At 43.8% G+C, this 21,287-nt stretch overlaps 1 protein-coding gene and 1 pseudogene across 3 annotated transcripts; both read right to left on the bottom strand.

Moving 5' to 3' along the window:
- Positions 1 to 61: 61 nt before the first annotated feature.
- Positions 62 to 13,944, bottom strand: LOC115143248 (ubiquitin-conjugating enzyme E2 R2-like). 3 transcript variants are annotated; one of them, XM_029683455.2, is made up of 6 exons: positions 13,311 to 13,944; positions 12,458 to 12,647; positions 10,959 to 11,045; positions 10,761 to 10,858; positions 9,723 to 9,857; positions 62 to 3,264 (listed from the first exon to the last, which is right to left on the bottom strand). In XM_029683455.2, the coding sequence occupies exons 2-6, from the start codon at positions 12,632 to 12,634 to the stop codon at positions 2,973 to 2,975; spliced, it is 789 nt and encodes a 262-aa protein (XP_029539315.1). In that variant the 5' UTR covers positions 12,635 to 12,647; positions 13,311 to 13,944; the 3' UTR covers positions 62 to 2,972. The 3 variants fall into 3 exon arrangements, with proteins under 3 accessions (XP_029539315.1, XP_029539307.1, XP_029539321.1); XM_029683447.2 differs by having other exon boundaries at positions 13,613 to 13,944; XM_029683461.2 differs by lacking the exon at positions 13,311 to 13,944 and adding an exon at positions 12,861 to 13,300.
- On the bottom strand, positions 2,357 to 2,510 carry LOC115146507 (U2 spliceosomal RNA; annotated as a pseudogene).
- Positions 13,945 to 21,287: the final 7,343 nt, after the last annotated feature.

The following is a 21,287-nucleotide window of genomic DNA, read 5'->3' as shown; positions in this document are numbered from 1 at the left end:
AAACAGAAATGAGTTCAATACCAACTGGTACCATTGACAACACTGCAGACAATTCTGTCAATTCAACATTTTTAGAATATAAATTTAATAGGTGACATTTGCATCCTCACAACACGATAGGAAGAGATAATTAAATGAAAAACTACAAAACAAAGGAGGACTGCATCATCCATATCACTGGCTGTGGAAACAGTGAAGTAGTTTGTCCAAACGTGACCGTTTTCAGCCACAGGGGGAAAAGCTCCTCAAACACTGGTACACACACTTCGCAATAGTGAGATTTTGACAGCCTAGCATGTGGTCCTTCTAAACGAGTGTCATTTTGATCTAGGATTCAGGACCAGGTAAACGCTGTTCCAACTGCCTGCTCCACGTCAACACAGAAGGCAAAAGTCAGTGAGAATAAGAACGCTGGGTCTCAATACTCAATGGCTTCCTTCCTAGTGGAAATGTATCCATTCCTTTCACCTATCAGTGATCATGAAGAAAAAGGGGGCGAAGAGAGGAAGCCATTTAAAGAGTATTGAGACATGGTTCGTCCCGGTCGTTGACATCATATCCCTGAAAGTCCAGTGGCTGAGGAGAAGAACAATCTATTTGTGATCCATCAGTCAACTATTTTTTTGACATGAAGCCAGCCCCAGTGAGGGCATAAGTTCAACAGAGCAAAGGAGGAGAAAAGTTTATTTTGATTCTGTTAGTCTTCCTCAGACTGATTTGTCAAGTCTCTCCCTTATAGTTGTTCAAAACAGGACATATTTCACACATATCCGTAACTGACTGATGGTTGTGGCGTTACTGGAAGTGGTCATGAAACATTTCCTTGGCATAGAATCCAGGCCAGCACCTCCTTGTGAATGCGAGGTGTAACAGGTTCTGTGTTCCATTGAATGGGGTCATGGTAAAACACACACGCACAGAAACGTGAAAACTGCAGGCCTAATGAGCACAGATGATAGGTTGACTTGTCTGTGATGTCACCTCACTTACACAACCCAAGTATTTGCAGCAGAGTTCCAAGAAGCATCATTTTTTTCCACCCAAAAAATGCAATTGTGCTCCATGTGTAACTCTGAATCACCAATGCAGCATGTGCTCAGTCACGAATTAGCAAAATCTACTTTCCTGGCTGATACATGTTGTTGATGACTAAATGTGCTCTTTCAGCTATATACGTGCTAACTAACATAAACAATGGCTAATGCCTTTTGGCATGTGTAAATAGTTGATTAAAATACAGAATACCACTTATTCAATTTCACTTTCCATTTTGACCACCTGACTGGCTCGCATAGAATTCCAGGAGTTTGCGCCAATTCCAAGAAAGCATATCAAGAACGACAAAGAACCTGGTCTGGTTTAGTTTTGTGAAGCATGGCCAACGGAACAGGGCAACACAGAAATAACAAAGAGAAGGAAACCCTGAATGGAGGTGAAAAATGTAGGAGACATGGGGATCGATAGTGCTGTTGGAGATTTGAAGTTCCCTCTGTAAACACAACCACAAAAAAGAAAAAAATAATCTAAACAATACCAAGCTCAAGCTGAGGAGCAGTTTGAGTGAGCCCTCTCCAGGGATGTAGTAGTAAAGACATAAGGTGGGTAAACGCTGAATGAGTGCCAACAACACTTTTCACAACATATAGAGGTGCGTAGATGGCGTTAAGGTGCGTTTATTCTCCACTACATCCCTGGTTCTCTCCCAGTGAGAGTCTATGGAGGCCCTGCGGCAGGGAAAGGATGGATGGAAAGAGTGAAGGAGGATGTAACTCTCCTGTGGTTCTGTGCCCGAGACGGCATATCCTCTCAGTATCTTATAAAGGCTCAGTCATAACGTTTTGCTACAGAAAACAAAAATTAGCATTTCTTACTGGACAATTGAAGATGGTAGTCCATCCCTGTTTCCGTCCATTTTGGTACCTAATGAAGACCCCCCCCAGTTCTACAGGGATCAGAGTTCAGAGGTGAAACAGGAAGTGTGGGTTGAAGGTGGAGTCGGTCAGGGCAGAGTTTGTGTTGTGTTGCTGGCTGACAAAGCAGTGAGGGTGATGAGACAGAAAGAGGGAAACATTGACAGAGCAAGACAGCATGCCACACAAAACCGAGATTCAGCCAGTAAGACAGACTGAGAGAAAGCGCCAGACAGCCAGACGTACAACACAAAATGAAAGATTAACATGGTATGAAGGGGCCAAGAGTGGACCCCAAAAAATTAAGATTTAAGCCCAGAACATTCTTCTAGCAAATACATCTAGTGACATGACAAAAAGCACAGTTGTTGGACATAAACAAAAGCAACCGCACCCAATGCTGTAAAGCAACACAAACACCACATTTCATTTAGCAGCATCTTTCTTGTGTGTGCTCCGTTACCAGAGAAACTGCAATACCGGGTGGTTCCGTAGAGCAGACAGATTAAGCCCATTTTCCAGTTCTAAAATTTTGTTCAGATTTTAAATTGACAATAACAGATACTACAATTGATCTTAGCCTAAAGGCAGAGATTATCTGCACATTTTGCAACAAACTAGCTCCCCTGGGGTTTGGATGTTTGTTTTTGTTTATGTTCAACAACTATCTTCTTTCCATCAAGCTATCAGACCAGGGAGGCAGGCTTTGACTATATGACCATTGAGTAAGGAAACCAAAAGCATGCGTTAAAGTCACATTTCAAAAGGAGAAATTAAAACATTTCTGACTCCATCTGTGCTAAAAATATAATTTTAACTACACAAATTATATTTCGCTGAGATATTCAATATTTGTCATTGTTGTACGCGCCTTTAATTGGAATCCACTCAAATTGAGGTGTCCTATTTGTCCAGTTATTACTTGACTATCAATGTACCAGACGAAGTACATGTGTTATTCTTAGGGGATGTTCTAAGCTTAACAGGATCAGAAGGGAGGCTAGGATTGGACGTAGCAGGGTGTAAGGCGTCAATTTAGGGCGTCCATCATCATCATCATCATCAAGAGTCCTCGTTCCCAGAATCCTCCTGGTCGTCGTCATAGCAGCGAGTAGAGACGCCTCCTCCTTCACTTGTCCCACCTGCCTCTCCTCCTGACTCCATGTCATTATCTTCATCCTCTTCATCCTCTTCTTCCTCCTCCTCCATGTCATCGTCGTAGAGGTCGTCGTAGAGTAGGTCTGAGCTGCTGTCCTGGGAGGGAACCCGGGTCTGGACGCAGTACTCTGCCAGCGTGGTGGGTACCTTGACACCATCGCGCTCCGCCTCCGCCACTGTGGACACCACCTGCTTCCTGTGGGAGGGGAAGAGAAGTCATAAAGGTCTCACTCACTGTGTGTGTGTGTGTGTAGGGCTGTCCCCGGCAAAAAAAAAAATTGGTCAACCGAGAGTCATCCTGTTCTTTCGACCAATCGTTTGGTCAAAACATTTAAACTTATTGACAGACACCCTGTGTTTGAATAAAACCAACTATACACACTGAGCTTGTCTGATGCTTTAAGCACACTGTTTGATTAAATAATTAAGACACAAATGGCTCAAGAAAGAGTCCAATGGTCACACTGTGTTAAAAAAATGTTTTACAGTGAGAACCTGTGTGACTGACACAAGTTGTCGCGCTCTCCTCCCTAATGCAGCAAAAAGGCAGCACAGCAAGTGTGCATTGCGCAGTCCGTGCTGAAACTGCAACATCATTACAGCCATTTAGTTGATTACTTTAACTGAAAAAAAGTTATTACCGAAATCCCTAATTTGTTTATAAACAACATTCCCTAAACGCTTGCTCTCTTTACATGCAACATGTAAGCATTGCATGCATGTGACCAATAGGGCCTGACCCTATAGCCTATCATGATCACATTAATCAATTGTTTATAAAAAAACTCAGAACAGTAATACGTGAAAATGTAAAGGATGTGAAAAAGAACACCGAAACAGGCAAATGTTTACTGGTTGCTCAGGAGGGAAAGGGGAAATCAGATCGGTGGAAAATATTCAGTATTGTTGTAATTGTCATTTACAAATAGGTTAAAAAAAATAATAATAATTTTTTTTTAAATTAAAAAATCTGCCGATTAATCGGTATCGGTGTTGAGAAATCATAAAATCGGTCAACCTCGATTATGATTTTTCAACACCGATAACCAATTATTGGTGGACCAAAAAAAGCCGATTACATATTTAAACCAAATTGAACATGTTCAACAATACTGAATGAACACTTATTTTAACTTAATATAATACAGCAATAAAAATCCATTTAGCCTCAAATAAATAATGAAACATCTTCAATTTGGTTTAAATAATGCAAAAACAAAGTGTTGGAGAAGAAAGTAAAAGTGCAATATGTGAAATGTAAAAAGCTAACGCTCAGAACATGGGAACATATGAAAGCTGGTGGTTCCTTTTAACATGAGACTTCAATATTCCAAGGTAAGAGGTTTTAGGTTGTAGTTAATATAGTATTTATAGGACTATTTCTCTCTATACCATTTGTATTTCATATACCTTTGTCTATTGGATGTTCTTATTAGGCACTTTAGTATTGCCAGTGTAACAGTATAGCTTCCGTACCTCTCCTCGCTCCTACCTGGGCTCGAACCAGGAACACATCGACAGCCGCCACCCTCGAAGCAGGGTTACCCATGCAGAGCAAGGGGAACAACTCCTCCCAGTCTCAGAGCGAGTGACGTTTGAAACGCTATTAGCGCGCACCCCGCTAACTAGCTAGCCATTTCACATTGGTTACACCAACCTAATCTCGGGAGTTGATAGGCTTGAAGTCATAAACAGCTCAATGCTTGAAGCACAGCAAAGAGCTGCTGGCAAAACGCACAAAAGTGCTCTTTGAATGAATGCTTACGAGCCTGCTGGTGCCTACCATCGCTCAGTCAGATTGCTCTATCAAATCATTGACTTAATTATAACATAATAACAAACAGAAATACGAGCCTTTGGTCATTAATATGGTCGAATCCGGAAACTATCATTTCGAAAACAAAATGTTTATTATTTCAGTGAAATACGGAACCGTTTCGTATTTTATCTAACGGGTGGCATCCCTAAGTCTAAATATTGCTGTTACATTGTACAACCTTCAGTGTTGTCATAATTACATTTACATTACATTTAAGTCATTTAGCAGACGCTCTTATCCAGAGCGACTTACAAATTGGTGCGTTCACCTTATGACATCCAGTGGAACAGCCACTTTACAATAGTGCATCTAAATCTTTTAAGGGGGGGGGGGGGTGAGAAGGATTACTTTATCCTATCCTAGGTATTCCTTAAAGAGGTGGGGTTTCAGGTGTCTCCGGAAGGTGGTGATTGACTCCGCTGTCCTGGCGTCGTGAGGGAGTTTGTTCCACCATTGGGGGGCCAGAGCAGCGAACAGTTTTGACTGGGCTGAGCGGGAACTGTACTTCCTCAGTGGTAGGGAGGCGAGCAGGCCAGAGGTGGATGAACGCAGTGCCCTTGTTTGGGTGTAGGGCCTGATCAGAGCCTGGAGGTACTGAGGTGCCGTTCCCCTCACAGCTCCGTAGGCAAGCACCATGGTCTTGTAGCGGATGCGAGCTTCAACTGGAAGCCAGTGGAGAGAGCGGAGGAGCGGGGTGACGTGAGAGAACTTGGGAAGGTTGAACACCAGACGGGCTGCGTAAAATTACGTAAAAGTATGTCATATTAGTTCGCAACGAGCCAGGCGGCCCAAACTGTTGCATATACCCTGACTCTGCGTGCAATGAACGCAAGAGAAGTGACAATTTCACCTGGTTAATATTGCCTGCTAACCTGGATTTCTTTTAGCTAAATATGCAGGTTTAAATATATATACTTGTGTATTGATTTTAAGAAAGGCATTGGTGTTTATGGTTAGGTACAGTCGTGCAAAGATTTTGCGAAAAAAGCACATGCACTTTTGTTAAATCATCCCCCGTTTGGCGAAGTTGGCTGTCTTTGTTAGGAAGAAATAGTCTTCACACAGTTCGCAACGAGCCAGGCCGCCCAAACTGCTGCATATACCCTGACCCTGTTGCAAGAGAAGTGACACAATTTACCTAGTTAAAAGAAATTCATGTTAGCAGGCAATATTAACTAAATATGCAGGTTTAAAAATATATACTTGTGTATTGATTTTAAGAAAGGCATTGATGTTTATGGTTAGATACACGTTGGAGCAATGACAGTCCTTTTTCACGAATGCGCACCGCATTGATTATATGCAACGCAGGACACGCTAGATATACTAGTAATATCATCAACCATGTGTAGTTAACTAGTGATTATGATTGATTGTTTTTTATAAGATAAGTTTAATGCTAGCTAGCAACCTCCCTTGGCTTCTTACTGGATTCGCGTAACAGGCAGGCTCCTCGTGGAGTGCAATGAGAGGCAGGTGGTTAGAGCGTTGGACTAGTTAATTAACTGTAAGGTTGCAAGATTGAATCCCCGAGCTGACAAGGTAAAAATCTGTCGTTCTGCCCCTGAACAAGGCAGTTAAACCCACCGTTCCTAGGCTGTCATTGAAAATAAGAATGTGTTCTTAACTGACTTGCCTAGTTAAATAACGGTGTAAACATTTTTTTTTTAAACAATCTGCCAAATTAAAAAATCTTTTTAAAAAATCTGCCAAATCGGTGTCCAAAAATACCAATATGCGATTGTAATGAAAACGGCCCTAATTAATCAGCCATTCCGATTACTCGGTCAACCTCATGCATGTATGTATGTATATATTGCTCAAAAAAATAAAGGGAACACTAAAATAACACATCCTAGATCTGAATGAATGAAATATTCTTATTAAATACTTTTTTCTTGACATAGTTGAATGTGCTGACAACAAAATCACACAAATCAAAAATAAAATTTATCAACCCATGGAGGTCTGGATTTGGAGTCACTCAAAATTAAAGTGAAAAACCACACTACAGGCTGATCCAACTTTGATGTAATGTCCTTAAAACAAGTCAAAAATTAGGCTCAGTAGTGTGTGTGGCCTCCACGTGCCTGTATGACCTCCCTACAACGCCTGGGCATGCTCCTGATGAGGTGGCGGATGGTCTCCTGAGGGATCTCCTCCCAAACCCGGACTAAAGCATCCGCCAACTCCTGGACAGTCTGTGGTGCAACGTGGCGTTGGTGGATGGAGCGAGACATGATGTCCCAGATGTGCTCAATTGGATTCAGGTCTGGGGAACGGGCGGGCCAGTCCATAGCATCAATGCCTTCCTCTTGCAGGAACTGCTGACACACTCCAGCCACATGAGGTCTAGCATTGTCTTGCATTAGGAACCCAGGGCCTACCTCACCAGCATATGGTCTCACAAGGGGTCTGAAGATCTCATCTTGGTACCTAATGGCAGTCAGGCTACCTCTGGCGAGCACATGGAGGGCTGTGCGGGCCCCCCAAAGAAATGCCACCCCACACCATGACTGACCCACCACCAAACCAGTCATGCTGGAGGATGTTGCAGGCAGCAGAACGTTCTCCACGGCGTCTCCAGACTCTCACGTCTGTCATATGTGCTCAGTGTGAACCTGCTTTCATCTGTAAAGAGCACAGGGTGCCAGTGGCGAATTTGCCAATCTTGGTGTTCTCTGGCAAATGCCAAAACGTCCTGCACGGTGTTGGGCTGTAAGCACAACCCCCACCTGTGGACGTCGGGCCTTCATACCACCCTCATGGAGTCTGTTTCTGACCGTTTGAGCAGACACATGCACATTTGTGGCCTGCTGGAGGTCATTTTGCAGGGCTCTGGCAGTGCTCCTCCTGCTCCTCCTTGCACAAAGGCGGAGGTAGCGGTCCTGCTGCTGGGTTGTTGCCCTCCTACGGCCTCCTCCACGTCTCCTGGTGTACTGGCCTGTCTCCTGGTAGCGCCTCCATGCTCTGGACACTACGCTGACAGACACAGCAAACCTTCTTCCCACAGCTCGCATTGATGTACCATCCTGGATGAGCTGCACTACCTGAGCCACGTGTGTGGGTTGTAGACTCCGTCTCATGCTACAACTAGAGTGAAAGCACCGCCAGCATTCAAAAGTGACCAAAACATCAGCCAGGAAGCATAGGAACTGAGAAGTGGTCTGTGGTCACCACCTGCAGAACCACTCCTTTATTGGGCGTGTCTTGCTAATTGCCTATAATTTCCACCTGTTGTCTATTCCATTTGCACAACAGCATGTGAAATGTATTGTCAATCAGTGTTGCTTCCTAAGTGGATAGTTTAATTTCACAGAAGTGTGATTGACTTGGAATTACATTGTGTTGTTTAAGTGTTCCCTTTATTTCTTTGAGCAGTGTATATAGCCTTTATTACAGCATACTAATTATTCAAAGCTCCCTTTATTTGATTTCAAAACTAAAATGATTGATTGCATTTCAAAACATGAATGTCTCGTATGCTGTGTGATGACATGAACAAATTAATAATTGATTCGCCGATACAGTAGCCTATATTTTGAATTATAGGCCTAAGTAAATTACAGTATTAAGACTAAACAGGATGCGTTCTTAGGCCTAAGGCTCGATGGTGGTTATACAAGGCTGCTATACTACGCCTACTAATGATAATGACATTACTTATTATTATAATGATGATCATAATAATTGTAATAATAACAATAAGGAGATCAAGAAAAAGGAGAGTATAGGAGCGAGACCTGGGTGCATATTATGTGTGACAAATAGGTGCTGTTAAATTACAATATTATTGTTCTGCCTGTTTGGAACAGTATAAACAGTAAATAAATAAGTAATACCTGTCTGTTCTAACAAAAACTAATTGTAAAGCCTTTATTACAGCATAGCAAGGATTAAAAACAGCCGAATCTGTGAAATTGCTTCATGGAATATTTTGCATGAGGCTTGGTGCTCACGGAATAAGTAGGCTACTAAACGGGGCGGCAGGTAGCCTAGTGGTTCGAGTGTTGGACTAGTAACCGAAAGGTTGCAAGCTCGAATCCCCGAGCTGACAAGGTGAAAATCTGTGGTTCTGCCCCTGAACAAGGCAGTTAACCCACTGTGCCCATCATTGTAATTAAGAATTTGTTCTTAACTGACTTGCCTAGTTAAATAAAGGTTTTTAAAAATGTATGAAATAAATAACACTCAAACAGGCAACAGAAGCAGGATCTGTCTTACTTATCTAGACATACATATGGATGATTTATAAAGCCAGGCTATTGATTATAGACCTAATTAAGTTGGGGTTTCTTCTTCTCTCCTCAATTTTCTTAGACATTTAGGATGAGGAAAAGGCTGTTTACTTGTCCCTGCTGCGGCAGCTGCCTCCGCTGCATTGTTCTCAATCCCAATATGATGGTTAACTTTGTTATTATGCACGTTGCAACATAGGGAAAGGCTCCAATTCTACAGGGAACTGAAGATTATGTTTCAGAACAGCAGACAGCGACCGTATCCAACGCGGGAGAAAGGGCATTTGTTATAAAATAATATTTGATTTATTAGTGTTTCACCAACATTTTTACATAATATAGCCATATACAATTTCCACTCTAAGACGTGATATGATGGACTGTGCCATCCCCACAGCCTCCACAATGGGTTAATCCACTGAGACAGGCGTCTTGTGCACCATGAAAGAAAATGAAATATTGGTCGACCAACAGCCTATCGATCAAACAATCAACCAGTAGACTAAATGAGGTCAGCCCTAGTGTATGGGTAAGCCAACTTGATTGTTGTGAAAAAGGTACTCAATGGTTGGGTTAGTGTGCATATGTTCTTCCTACCTGATAATCTCTGCGTACTCCTTGTCCTTGCCCTTGCTGTCTCTCCACTTGCGGAACATAACTGAGGCATCCACGTTGGCCGGGGAGAAGGTGTTGGGCTCATTCAGCAGAGAGATCACACTCAGCAAGATGGTCCTGTACACACACACACACGTCACTAATATGACTATGTCCTCTAAAACATACCCATTACCTGAACATTACCTTAAAGTACACAGTTTACCTTAGCTTACCTTTAAGTAATGTGGCCTTCATTTTCCTTGAGTAGGTGAGTTATCTGACCTGACTTCCTCTGTGAGAGCAGTGTTACCTCACCATCCCCCAGTGTTGCTCCATTTGATGCTACTTCCTCTGGGTGGTTGGTTTTAACACACACTCAGAACTTTCAACCTGCCCTGGGGGTTGAGGAATTGTCCCACGAAGGGTAATGTGGTCTCTGACACTTTTACTGCTGTTAGGGACTGTGTCTATTCCTATGCTCTGCATTTTAAACATTTGACACATATTTGAGCAGTTATGATGACACACCATATTGCATTTTTGTCTCCCCCAAGTAGCCAGTAAGTTGTGAAGTCAATGGCTCTTTCTGCCGATGTAATCCAGTGTCACTTGTATCAACTTATATTGTAAATGTTGATTGTCTTTTTGTGGAAAACTGCTAAAAATTGGTAAAAGTCTAATCAAATATTATTTGTCACATGCGCCGAATACAACTGGTATAGACTTTAGCGTGAAATGCTTGCTTATGAGTTCTTCCCAATGATGCAGAGTTTAAAAATAAAATAGTAACACAAAAACACAAGAATGGAACTATACACAGGGAGCACCAATGAAGTGACCAACCTAGATCAAATACATCTAATAAATAAATTCAAATAGATAAACACACTTTGGTTTTATAGCTTGACCCGCATGCAAGGTGGGGGGGACTTTTTACTTTTAAGACTATTCCATTGGTTCAGTTGTTCCATTGAGCTAAATTAAGCAAACCTCAAGTATTTATACATGTTGAACCAGGTTTGGAGCTAGGTGAGGTACCTGACATTCTGAGTGGGGTTCCACCTCTCTGAGGGGAGCTCCCCGCTCTGGGGGTCGTCGACGGGAGGGTGAAGGATGGAGATACACACGTCGCCGTTCTGTTGGAACACGACCTGTCAACTTCTGGATGGAGAAAATTCTTCAAATATGTTTGAATTCATATACATTGGGAATACATTAACTGGGCTTAACTCTTACCTCATAGATGTTGGGATGCCACATCTTTGTTAAAAAACGGAAGGTCGGAGGAGAGTAGGGGTAGTCAATGGGGAACTTGATGTGAGACTGATAGAGAGACACAGAAATTGCCATCAGCTTCAAACATTTAATTGACAGCCAAATAACCCTGACAATTACAGTTAGATTTTAGAATTCGGCATGAGAATGATCCTGGTTTGTAGGTCATTTTAGTGTGTATTGGATGCCACGTGTGTGTGTCTGCATGTGTACATGTACAGGAGTATGTGCATGCACGTGTGTGACTAAATGTACTTCTCTATCGCTACCTCCCACGATATGAATTGTGCCAATTCAGCAAAATCCAATCACACAGTGCTTGTTATATATGCAACATTCCAGGCCTGTGCCATCAACACGCTACCATACCCATTAAATTTGACACAAATATACTGCCTCTCTCCACTGTGTGTAATCCACTATATAAATGAATCCACTATCAAAATGAAACCAAAGAGAAGTGTGAGAACATTATGTCCAGCAGCCCCAGCCCTTTGGGGAGCACTGCTCTGCTTCCAGATAGCATTAGCACCATTTCAAAACATGCCCTGTGTAGACATGTTGAGGTCAGTGTGAACTTCACCTTTGACACTCTTCACTACACTCCCCTTTTGGATCAGTTCCCTCTACGGCACCTATATTTTAAAATTCTAAACCTATAACAGGTGCAAACAGTAGCTTACTTGTTATAGGCATACCTCTGCCTCAACCACTAGCTGAAAACCTAGTCTACAAATCCAGAAAAAGTTGGAATGTGATAATGACATTTGATGATTCTGATTCTAACTGGATTTATGGTGGAGAAGGCATCATATAAAAGCATATTTTTGTTATCTGTAAGACAGTTTATCTGGTCCGATAGCCAGACGAAAACATATGTGGTTGCCAAAAAAACATTTACACAACCAGTATACAACCTGACCATGAGATCACTCACAAAATTTGTTATAATGATCATTGCATCTCTGTCAATGCAATCAGTTTTGCCTTCTTGGAAGAGTTTGCATGCCCTGGGCTGGATGTGAACTCTCACACCAAACTGATATGCTAATGTGGAGGACTAGCCACACTGAATAAGTTATACAGGGAAAAATGAGAAGAGCCTCATCATGCCCTTCTCTCTCTACCTCTATGCTGAGATGCCATTTATATCCGTCCACAGCTAAAAATAGGAGTCTGGAGCATAACGATAACACTGCAAGGGGGAAAGAGGACGGGTGGGTAGGGGGGGTGAGGATGAGCCCGGGGAGGAAGGGGGTGAGAGGCCGGGTAGGAAGGGGGTGAGAGGCTGGATAGGAAAGGAGAGAGTGGGAGAATGGAAGACTGAAATTGTGACAGGGAGTGAGAAAGGAGGGAGAAACACCTGAACACGTCATACACGCACAAACATGCTACACAACTATGTGTTGTGCATCCAATGAATGACCCCTCCCTTCCCCATCCCTCCACAGTTGCCTCACCTTAAAGTAGCCTCCCTCATACAGTGTGTTAGGGGGGCCAAAGATGGCCACCTCCCAGTTGTAAAGGTCTGACTCCTCCACCAGGCCGATGCGGAAGCCCTCCACCGGCTGATCCTGCAGGGACTTGAGTTCCATCATCAGGGCCTTCTGGGAGCTGGGCGTCGAATGGTGGGCCATGGCTATCCCACTTCTGACACAAAGAGAGGGAGAGTGGTAAATTAGGTGAAAGGAGAGAGGCGAAAGGGATGTTCAGGTAACTTTAAGTGTACAACACTCAAATGTCAGAATTTCCTCCTTGTGGGTTGGCTAATTGAATTACGTTTTAATAATGCCACAACCAAATCAAACAATGCCAAGTTCACGTGTTAGTCGGAACTAGGAAAATCGTAAATGTCAGACTTACTGAGTGGTTCTAGTTATACACGTGCTGCGTTCAACCAGTTAGCAAGTCAGAAATGTTCCTAGTTCAGACAAGAAAATCAACACGGCACAATAACTGGGCCTTGTTGGCTTACTGGCTACAATAAATACATAGGCCTGTAACAATATTATACATGCATATACGGGAGGGGGTTAAGCTGGAAACTCCCGGGACCTAATGAGCAATATAAACAAACAATAGTTTAACTTCGAAAAGATTTATGAGTTAGGCTATTAAGGAAAAGTTGCATGCGTTTGAGTACAGAGGGGGCAAAGACGAGACTAGCAAACGGCAACATCATATGTAATCATTAGTTACGAACTCAAAGCAGGACAAGCTCTGTCTGTATTCGTGTAGCAAAGCCTGGCGTTGACTGCAACGATTAGGCCTTTGACAACTCATACGGATTCAAGTTAATGACACACGAATTACCTCTATCCACTCAGCGTTTGTACTATATTGTACCGTTTCAATGGGATAAAGCAATACGTTTCTTTTGTTGCTAACTGCTGAAGCAAGCACAGTCAAATCAATGGCACATATCAAGTTGTTGACAGTGTTCTATCAAGCTAGGCGACAGGAACACAGTGAAATAATGTTGTCCTCGCGTGGTATTTTTCTTCTTTGTGCCACTCTTTGAACTTGGCGTGTGGGTAAACACCAACGTTAGAACACTATTTTAGCCATTAATGGATCAAAAACTCTAGCGACGATTTGATCTCGCTGACATTTACCCAGTCTCGCCTGGTTAACGTTAGCCCCCGTTTGGACAGGCAGGCGCTCAGCTGACTCCCTGCTTGTTTGTTTATCTGCTCTTTTCTGGCAGCTCGAACTTCTCCACACGTCAGCTCAACCCCCACCAAGTAACTTGAAAAAAGAAACGGCCTTCTCTCTCCACAACATTTCCTCCACCGCCACGTCAAGAGGTCTGTAATTTATCGCGCTAACTTTTCGTGGAAAAGGCAAGTCCGTCGAAGCTTTGCACTTACGAACTACACTGAATTTGATCGATTTCTATTTTCACCCTATCGATGCTTCCGGCTATCATTGCGCGTGTCTGTCTCTCCACTACGTACTTGCGTAGATAGACTCACGTCGGACATGCGCGGTCCTCTCAGATGTGCAATTTTTTTATTGTCTGATAGGTTTTGTAATGCAATGACAGTTTACATAATTTAACGTAGTTTAGGCCTATAATTTTTGTATGTATAATTTACAGATAGAGTTGAGACTATGGACTGTCAATAGTGACATCAAAATATGGTGAATTGGAACCCATGCACAGATTCTAATCTAGGGCATGGTTACCCACACTTGGTCCTGGGGCCTCCACTGGGTGTACGTTTTGTTTTTTTGCCCTAGCACTACACAGCTGATTCAAATAACCAACTCATCATCAAGCTTTGATTATTTAAATCAGCTGTGTAGTGCCTGGGCCAACACCCAAACTTGCACCCAGGGGGCCCCAGGACCAAGTTTGGGAAACCCTGATCTAGGGTATATAACCCTCAATGATAATTGGTCTGTGTAAGCCTACTCATTGTCAAACTCGGAGTGTGGTGTCAGGAAAATAACCTCACACTCAACGTCAACAAAACTAAGGAGATGATTGTGGACTTCAGGAAACAGCAGAGGGAACACCCCCCTATCCACATCGATGGAACGGTAGTGGAGGGGGTAGCAAGTTTTAAGTTCCTCGGCATACACATCACAGACATTTACATCATTTACATTTAAGTCATTTAGCAGACGCTCTTATCCAGAGCGACTTACAAATTGGTGCGTTCACCTTAAGACATCCAGTGGAACAGCCACTTTACAATAGTGCATCTAAATCTTTTAAGGGGGGTGAGAAGGATTACTTTATCCTATCCTAGGTATTCCTGAAAGAGGTGGGGTTTCAGGTGTCCCTGGAAGGTGGTGATTGACTCCGCTGTCCTGGCGTCGTGAGGAGTTTGTTCCACCATTGGGGGCCAGAGCAGCGAACAGTTTTGACTGGGCTGAGCGGGAACTGTACTTCCTCAGTGGTAGGGAGGCGAGCAGGCCAGAGGTGGATGAACGCAGTGCCCTTGTTTGGGTGTAGGGCCTGATCAGAGCCTGGAGGTACTGAGGTGCCGTTCCCCTCACAGCTCCGTAGGCAAGCACCATGGTCTTGTAGCGGATGCGAGCTTCAACTGGAAGCCAGTGGAGAGAGCGGAGGAGCGGGGTGACGTGAGAGAACTTGGGAAGGTTGAACACCAGACGGGCTGCGGCGTTCTGGATGAGTTGTAGGAGTTTAATGGCACAGGCAGGGAGCCCAGCCAACAGCGAGTTGCAGTAATCCAGACGGGAGATGACAAGTGCCTGGATTAGGACCTGCGCTGCTTCCTGTGTGAGGCAGGGTCGTACTCTGCGGATGTTGTAGAGCATGAACCTACAAGAACGGGCCACCGCCTTGATGTTAGTTGAGAACGACAGGGTGTTGTCCAGGATCACGCCAAGGTTCTTAGCGCTCTGGGAGGAGGACACAATGGAGTTGTCAACCGTGATGGCGAGATCATGGAACGGGCAGTCCTTCCCCGGGAGGAAGAGCAGCTCCGTCTTGCCGAGGTTCAGCTTGAGGTGGTGATCCGTCATCCACACTGATATGTCTGCCAGACATGCAGAGATGCGATTCGCCACCTGGTCATCAGAAGGGGAAAGGAGAAGATTAATTGTGTGTCGTCTGCATAGCAATGATAGGAGAGACCATGTGAGGTTATGACAGAGCCAAGTGACTTGGTGTATAGCGAGAATAGGAGAGGGCCTAGAACAGAGCCCTGGGGGACGCCAGTGGTGAGAGCGCGTGGTGAGGAGACAGATTCTCGCCACGCCACCTGGTAGGAGCGACCTGTCAGGTAGGACGCAATCCAAGCGTGGGCCGCGCCGGAGATGCCCAACTCGGAGAGGGTGGAGAGGAGGATCTGATGGTTCACAGTATCGAAGGCAGCCGATAGGTCTAGAAGGATGAGAGCAGAGGAGAGAGAGTTAGCTTTAGCAGTGCGGAGGGCCTCCGTGATACAGAGAAGAGCAGTCTCAGTTGAATGACTAGTCTTGAAACCTGACTGATTTGGATCAATAAGGTCATTCTGAGAGAGATAGCGGGAGAGCTGGCCAAGGACGGCACGTTCAAGAGTTTTGGAGAGAAAAGAAAGAAGGGATACTGGTCTGTAGTTGTTGACATCGGAGGGATCGAGTGTAGGTTTTTTCAGAAGGGGTGCAACTCTCGCTCTCTTGAAGACAGAAGGGACGTAGCCAGCGGTCAGGGATGAGTTGATGAGCGAGGTGAGGTAAGGGAGAAGGTCTCCGGAAATGGTCTGGAGAAGAGAGGAGGGGATAGGGTCAAGCGGGCAGGTTGTTGGGCGGCCGGCCGTCACAAGACGCGAGATTTCATCTGGAGAGAGAGGGAGAAAGAGGTCAGAGCACAGGGTAGGGCAGTGTGAGCAGAACCAGCGGTGTCGTTTGACTTAGCAAACGAGGATCGGATGTCGTCGACCTTCTTTTCAAAATGGTTGACGAAGTCATCTGCAGAGAGGAGGAGGGGGGAGGGGGAGGAGGATTCAGGAGGGAGGAGAAGGTGGCAAAGAGCTTCCTAGGGTTAGAGGCAGATGCTTGGAATTTAGAGTGGTAGAAAGTGGCTTTAGCAGCAGAGACAGAAGAGGAAAATGTAGAGAGGAGGGAGTGAAAGGATGCCAGGTCCGCAGGGAGGCGAGTTTTCCTCCATTTCCGCTCGGCTGCCCGGAGCCCTGTTCTGTGAGCTCGCAATGAGTCGTCGAGCCACGGAGCAGGAGGGGAGGACCGAGCCGGCCTGGAGGATAGGGGACATAGAGAGTCAAGGGATGCAGAAAGGGAGGAGAGGAAGGTTGAGGAGGCAGAATCAGGAGATAGGTTGGAGAAGGTTTGAGCAGAGGGAAGAGATGATAGGATGGAAGAGGAGAGAGTAGCGGGGGAGAGAGAGCGAAGATTGGGACGGCGCGATACCATCCGAGTAGGGGCAGTGTGGGAAGTGTTGGATGAGAGCAAGAGGGAAAAGGATACAAGGTAGTGGTCGGAGACTTGGAGGGGAGTTGCAGTGAGGTTAGTGGAAGAACAGCATCTAGTAAAGATGAGGTCGAGCGTATTGCCTGCCTTGTGAGTAGAGGGGGAAGGTGAGAGGGTGAGGTCAAAAGAGGAGAGGAGTGGAAAGAAGGAGGCAGAGAGGAATGAGTCAAAGGTAGACGTGGGGAGGTTAAAGTCGCCCAGAACTGTGATTCAGACAAATGAACAGACAAACTGAATTGGTCCACCCACACAGACAGCATCGTGAAGAAGGCGCAGCAGCGCCTCTTCAACCTCAGGAGGATGAAGAAATTCGGCTTGTCACCAAAAGCACTCACAAACTTCTACAGATGCACAATCGAGAGCATCCTGGCAGGCTGTATCACCGCCTGGTACGGCAACTGCTCCGCCCACAACCGTAAGGCTCAGGGTAGTGGGTAGTGAGGTCTGCACAACGCATCACCGGGGGCAAACTACCTGCCCTCCAGGACACCTACACCACCCGATGTTACAGGAAGACCATAAAGATCACCAAGGACAACAACCACCCGAGCAACTGCCTGTTCACCCCGCTATCATCCAGAAGGCGAGGTCAGTACAGGTGCATCAAAGCTGGGACAGAGAGACTGAAAAACAGCTTTTATCTCAAGGCCATCAGACTGTTAAACAGCCACCACTAACATTGAGTGGCTGCTGCCAGCACACTGACTCAACTCCAGCCACTTTAATAATGGGAATTGATGGGAAATGATGTAAAATATATCACTAGCCACTTTAAACAATGCTACCTAATATAATGTTTACATACCCTACATTATTCATCTCATATGTATACGTATATACTGTACTCTATATCATCTACTGCATCTTTATGTAATACATGTATCACTAGCCACTTTAACTATGCCACTTTGTTTACATACTCATCTCATATGTATACACTGTACTCGATACCATCTACTGTATCTTGCCTATGCCGCTCTTTACCATCACTCATTCATATATCTTTATGTACATATTCTTTATCCCCTTACACTTGTGTGTATAAGACAGTAGTTTTGGAATTGTTAGTTAGATTACTTGTTGGTTACTACTGCATTGTCGGAACTAGAAGCACAAGCATTTCGCTACACTTGCATTAACATCTGCTAACCATGTGTATGTGACAAATATAATTTGATTTGATTTGATTTGAAAACATGTTTTTAGAAATGTTTGCAAATTTATGGAAAAATTAAATACAGGAATATTGAATTTACATAAGTATTAATGTCCCTGAGTCAATACTTTGTAGAAGCACCTTTAGGTAGCAATTACATCTGTGAGTCTTTCTGAGTCTGTAAGAGCTTTCCACACCTGGATTGTGCAACATTTCCTTTGTTATTTTCAACATTCAAATTGGTTGTTGATCATTGCTAGACAAGCATTTTCAGGTCTTCCCATAGATTTTCAAGTAGATTTAAGTCAAATCTCGGCCACTCAGGAACATTCACTGTCTTTTTGGTAGGCAACTCCAGTGAAGATTTGGCCTTGTGTTTTAGGTTATTGTCCTGCTGAAAAGTTTTTATCTCCCAGTGTCTTGTGGAAAGCAGACTGAACCAGGTTTTCCTCCAGGATTTTGCCTGTGCTTAGCTCCCTTCTGTTTATTTTTTATCCTGAACAATTCCTCAGTCCTTAACGATTACAAGCATACCCATAACATGATGCAGCCTCCACTATGCTTGAAAATATGGAGAGTGGTACTCAGTAATGTGTTGGATTGGATTTGCCCCAAACATAACACTTTGTATTCAGGACAAAAAGTTAATTGCTTTGTGACAATTTTTGCAATATTACTTCAGTGCCTTGTTTCAAACAGGATGCATGTTTTGAAATATTCGTATTATGTACAAGCTTCCTTCTTTTCACTCTGTCAATTAGGTTAGTATTGTGGAGTAACTACAATGCTGTTCATCCATCCTCAGTTTTCCCCTATCACAGCCATTAAAGTGTGTATCAGTTTTAGTCACCATTGGTCTTATGATGAAATCCTCGCCGTCAACTGAGTTAGGAAGGACACATGTATCTTTGTAGTGACTGGGTGTATTGATACACCATCCAAAGTGTAATTAATAACTTCACTATGCGCAAAGGGATATTCAATGTCTGCTTTATTGTTCTTTTTTTTACCCATCTACCAATAGGTGCCCTTCTTTACGAAGCATTGGAAAACCTTACTGGTGTTTGTGGTTGAGTTTGTGTTTGAAATTCACAGCTCGACTGAGGGACCATACAGATAATAGTGTTTTTTGACAAATCAAATCAAATGTTATTTGTCACATGCGCCAAATACAACAGGTGTAGTAGACCTTACAGTGAAATGCTTACTTACAAGCCATTAACCAACAATGCAAGAAAAATACATCTTGAATAAAAAATAAAGATTTATTTAAAGAGCAGCAGTAAAATAACAGTACAGGGGGTACCGGTACATAGTCAGTGTGTGGTGGCACAGGTTAGTTGAGGTGATTGAGGTAATATGTACATATAAGTAGAGTTAAAGTGACTATGCATAGATAATAAACAGAGAGTATTGGCGCTCCGGTACCGCTTGCCGTGCGGTAGCAGAGAGAACAGTCTATGACTTGGGTGGCTGGAGTCTTTGATGATTTTTAGGGCCTTCCTCTGACACCGCCTGGTATACAGGTCCTGGATGGCAGGAAGCTTGGCCCCGGTGATGTACTGGGTCGGACGCACTACCCTCTGTAGTGCCTTACAGTCGAAGGCCAAGCAGTTGCCATACCAGGCAGTGATGGTAGTGATGCAACCACAGACACATCAATGAGAATGGGGGCATCATTTAAAAATCATGTTAAACACCATAAATGCACACGGAGTGAGTCCATGCAACTTATTATACAACTTATTATGTGACTTGTTAATCACCTTTTTAATCGTGATCATATTTAGGCTCACCATAACAAAGGGTTTGAATACTTATTGACTCAAGACATGTCAGCTTTTCATGTTTAATTAATTAATTAAAAAACATAAATCAACTTTGATACAATGGGGTGTGTAGGCCATTGAATTAAAAAAAACATTTAATCTATTTCAAATTCAAGCTGTAACACAACAAAATGTGAAAAAAGTAAAGAGGTGTGAACACTTTCTGAAGTACATTCATAAAGTATTCAGACCCCTTCACTATTTCCACATTTTGTTATTTTACAGCCTTATTCTAAAATGTATTTAAAAAAAATCCTCATCAATCTACAAACAATACCACATAATAACAAAGTGAAAACATTTTAAAAAAAGTTTTACATAAGTATTTAGATCCTTCGCTATGAGACTCTAAATTGAGCTCAGGTGCATCCTTTTTTCCATTGATCATCCTTGAAATGTTTCTACAACGTCATTGGGGTCCACCTGTCGTAAATTCAATTGATTGGACATGATTTGGAAAGGCACACACCTGCTTATATAAGGTCCCACAGTTGACAGTGCATGTCAAAGCAAAAACCAAACCATGATGTTGAAGGGATTGTCCGTAGAGCTCCGAGACAGGATTGTGTCGAGGCACAGATCTGGGAAAGGGTGCCAAAAAATATCTGCAGCATTGAAGGTCCCCAAGAACACAATTGCCTCCATCATTCTTAAATGGAAGAAGTTTGGAACCACCTAGACTCTTCCTAGAGCTGGCTACCCCACCAATCTGAGCAATTGGGGGAGAAGGGCCTTGGTCAGGGAGGTGACCAAGAACCCGATGGTCACTCTGACAGAGCACCAGATATTCCACTGTAGAGATAGGAGAACCTTCCAGAAGGACAACCATCTCTGCAGCACTCCACCAATCAGACCTTTATGGTAGAATGGCCAGATGGAAGCCACTCCTCAGTAAAAGTCACATGACATCCCGCTTGGAGTTTGCCAAAAGGCACCTCATGACTCTCAGACCATGAGAAACAAGATTCTCTGGTCTGATGAAACCAGGATTGAAGTCTTTGGACTGAATGCCAAGCGTCACGTCTGAAACATGGCATGATCACTAGAGTGAATCATGGTGGCGGCAGCATAATGCAGTGGGGATGTTTTTCAGCAGCAGGGAGACTAGTCACGATTGAGGGAAAGATGAACGGAGCAAAGTACAGAGAGATCCTTGATGAAAACCTGCTCCAGCCAAGACAACGTAGGAGTGTATTTGGATCAAGTCTCTGAATGTCCTTGAGTGGCCCAGCCAGAGTCCGGACTTGAACCTGATCAAACATCTCTGGAGAGACCTGAAAATAACTGTGCAGCAAAGCTCTCCATCCAACCTGAAAGAGCTTGAGAGGATCTGCAGAGAAGAATGGGAGAAACTCCCCAAATACA

The sequence above is a fragment of the Oncorhynchus nerka genome, linkage group LG2, assembly GCF_034236695.1.
Source record: "Oncorhynchus nerka isolate Pitt River linkage group LG2, Oner_Uvic_2.0, whole genome shotgun sequence".
NCBI lineage: Eukaryota > Metazoa > Chordata > Actinopteri > Salmoniformes > Salmonidae > Oncorhynchus > Oncorhynchus nerka.
The sequence above is the reverse complement of the archived record's forward strand: the minus strand, read 5'-3'. Positions and strand labels throughout refer to the sequence as shown.

Coding starts and splice junctions, on each gene's coding strand:
- LOC115143248 (XM_029683455.2), bottom strand. CDS start 12,634: ATGGCCCACCATTCGACGCCCAGCTCCCAGAAGGCCCTGATGATGGAA. Junction 10,859..10,958: donor GGCATCCCAACATCTATGAG/GTAAGAGTTAAG, acceptor GTGTTCCAACAG/AACGGCGACGTGTGTATCTC. Junction 9,858..10,760: donor AACCCCACTCAGAATGTCAG/GTACCTCACCTA, acceptor GTGTGTGTACAG/GACCATCTTGCTGAGTGTGA.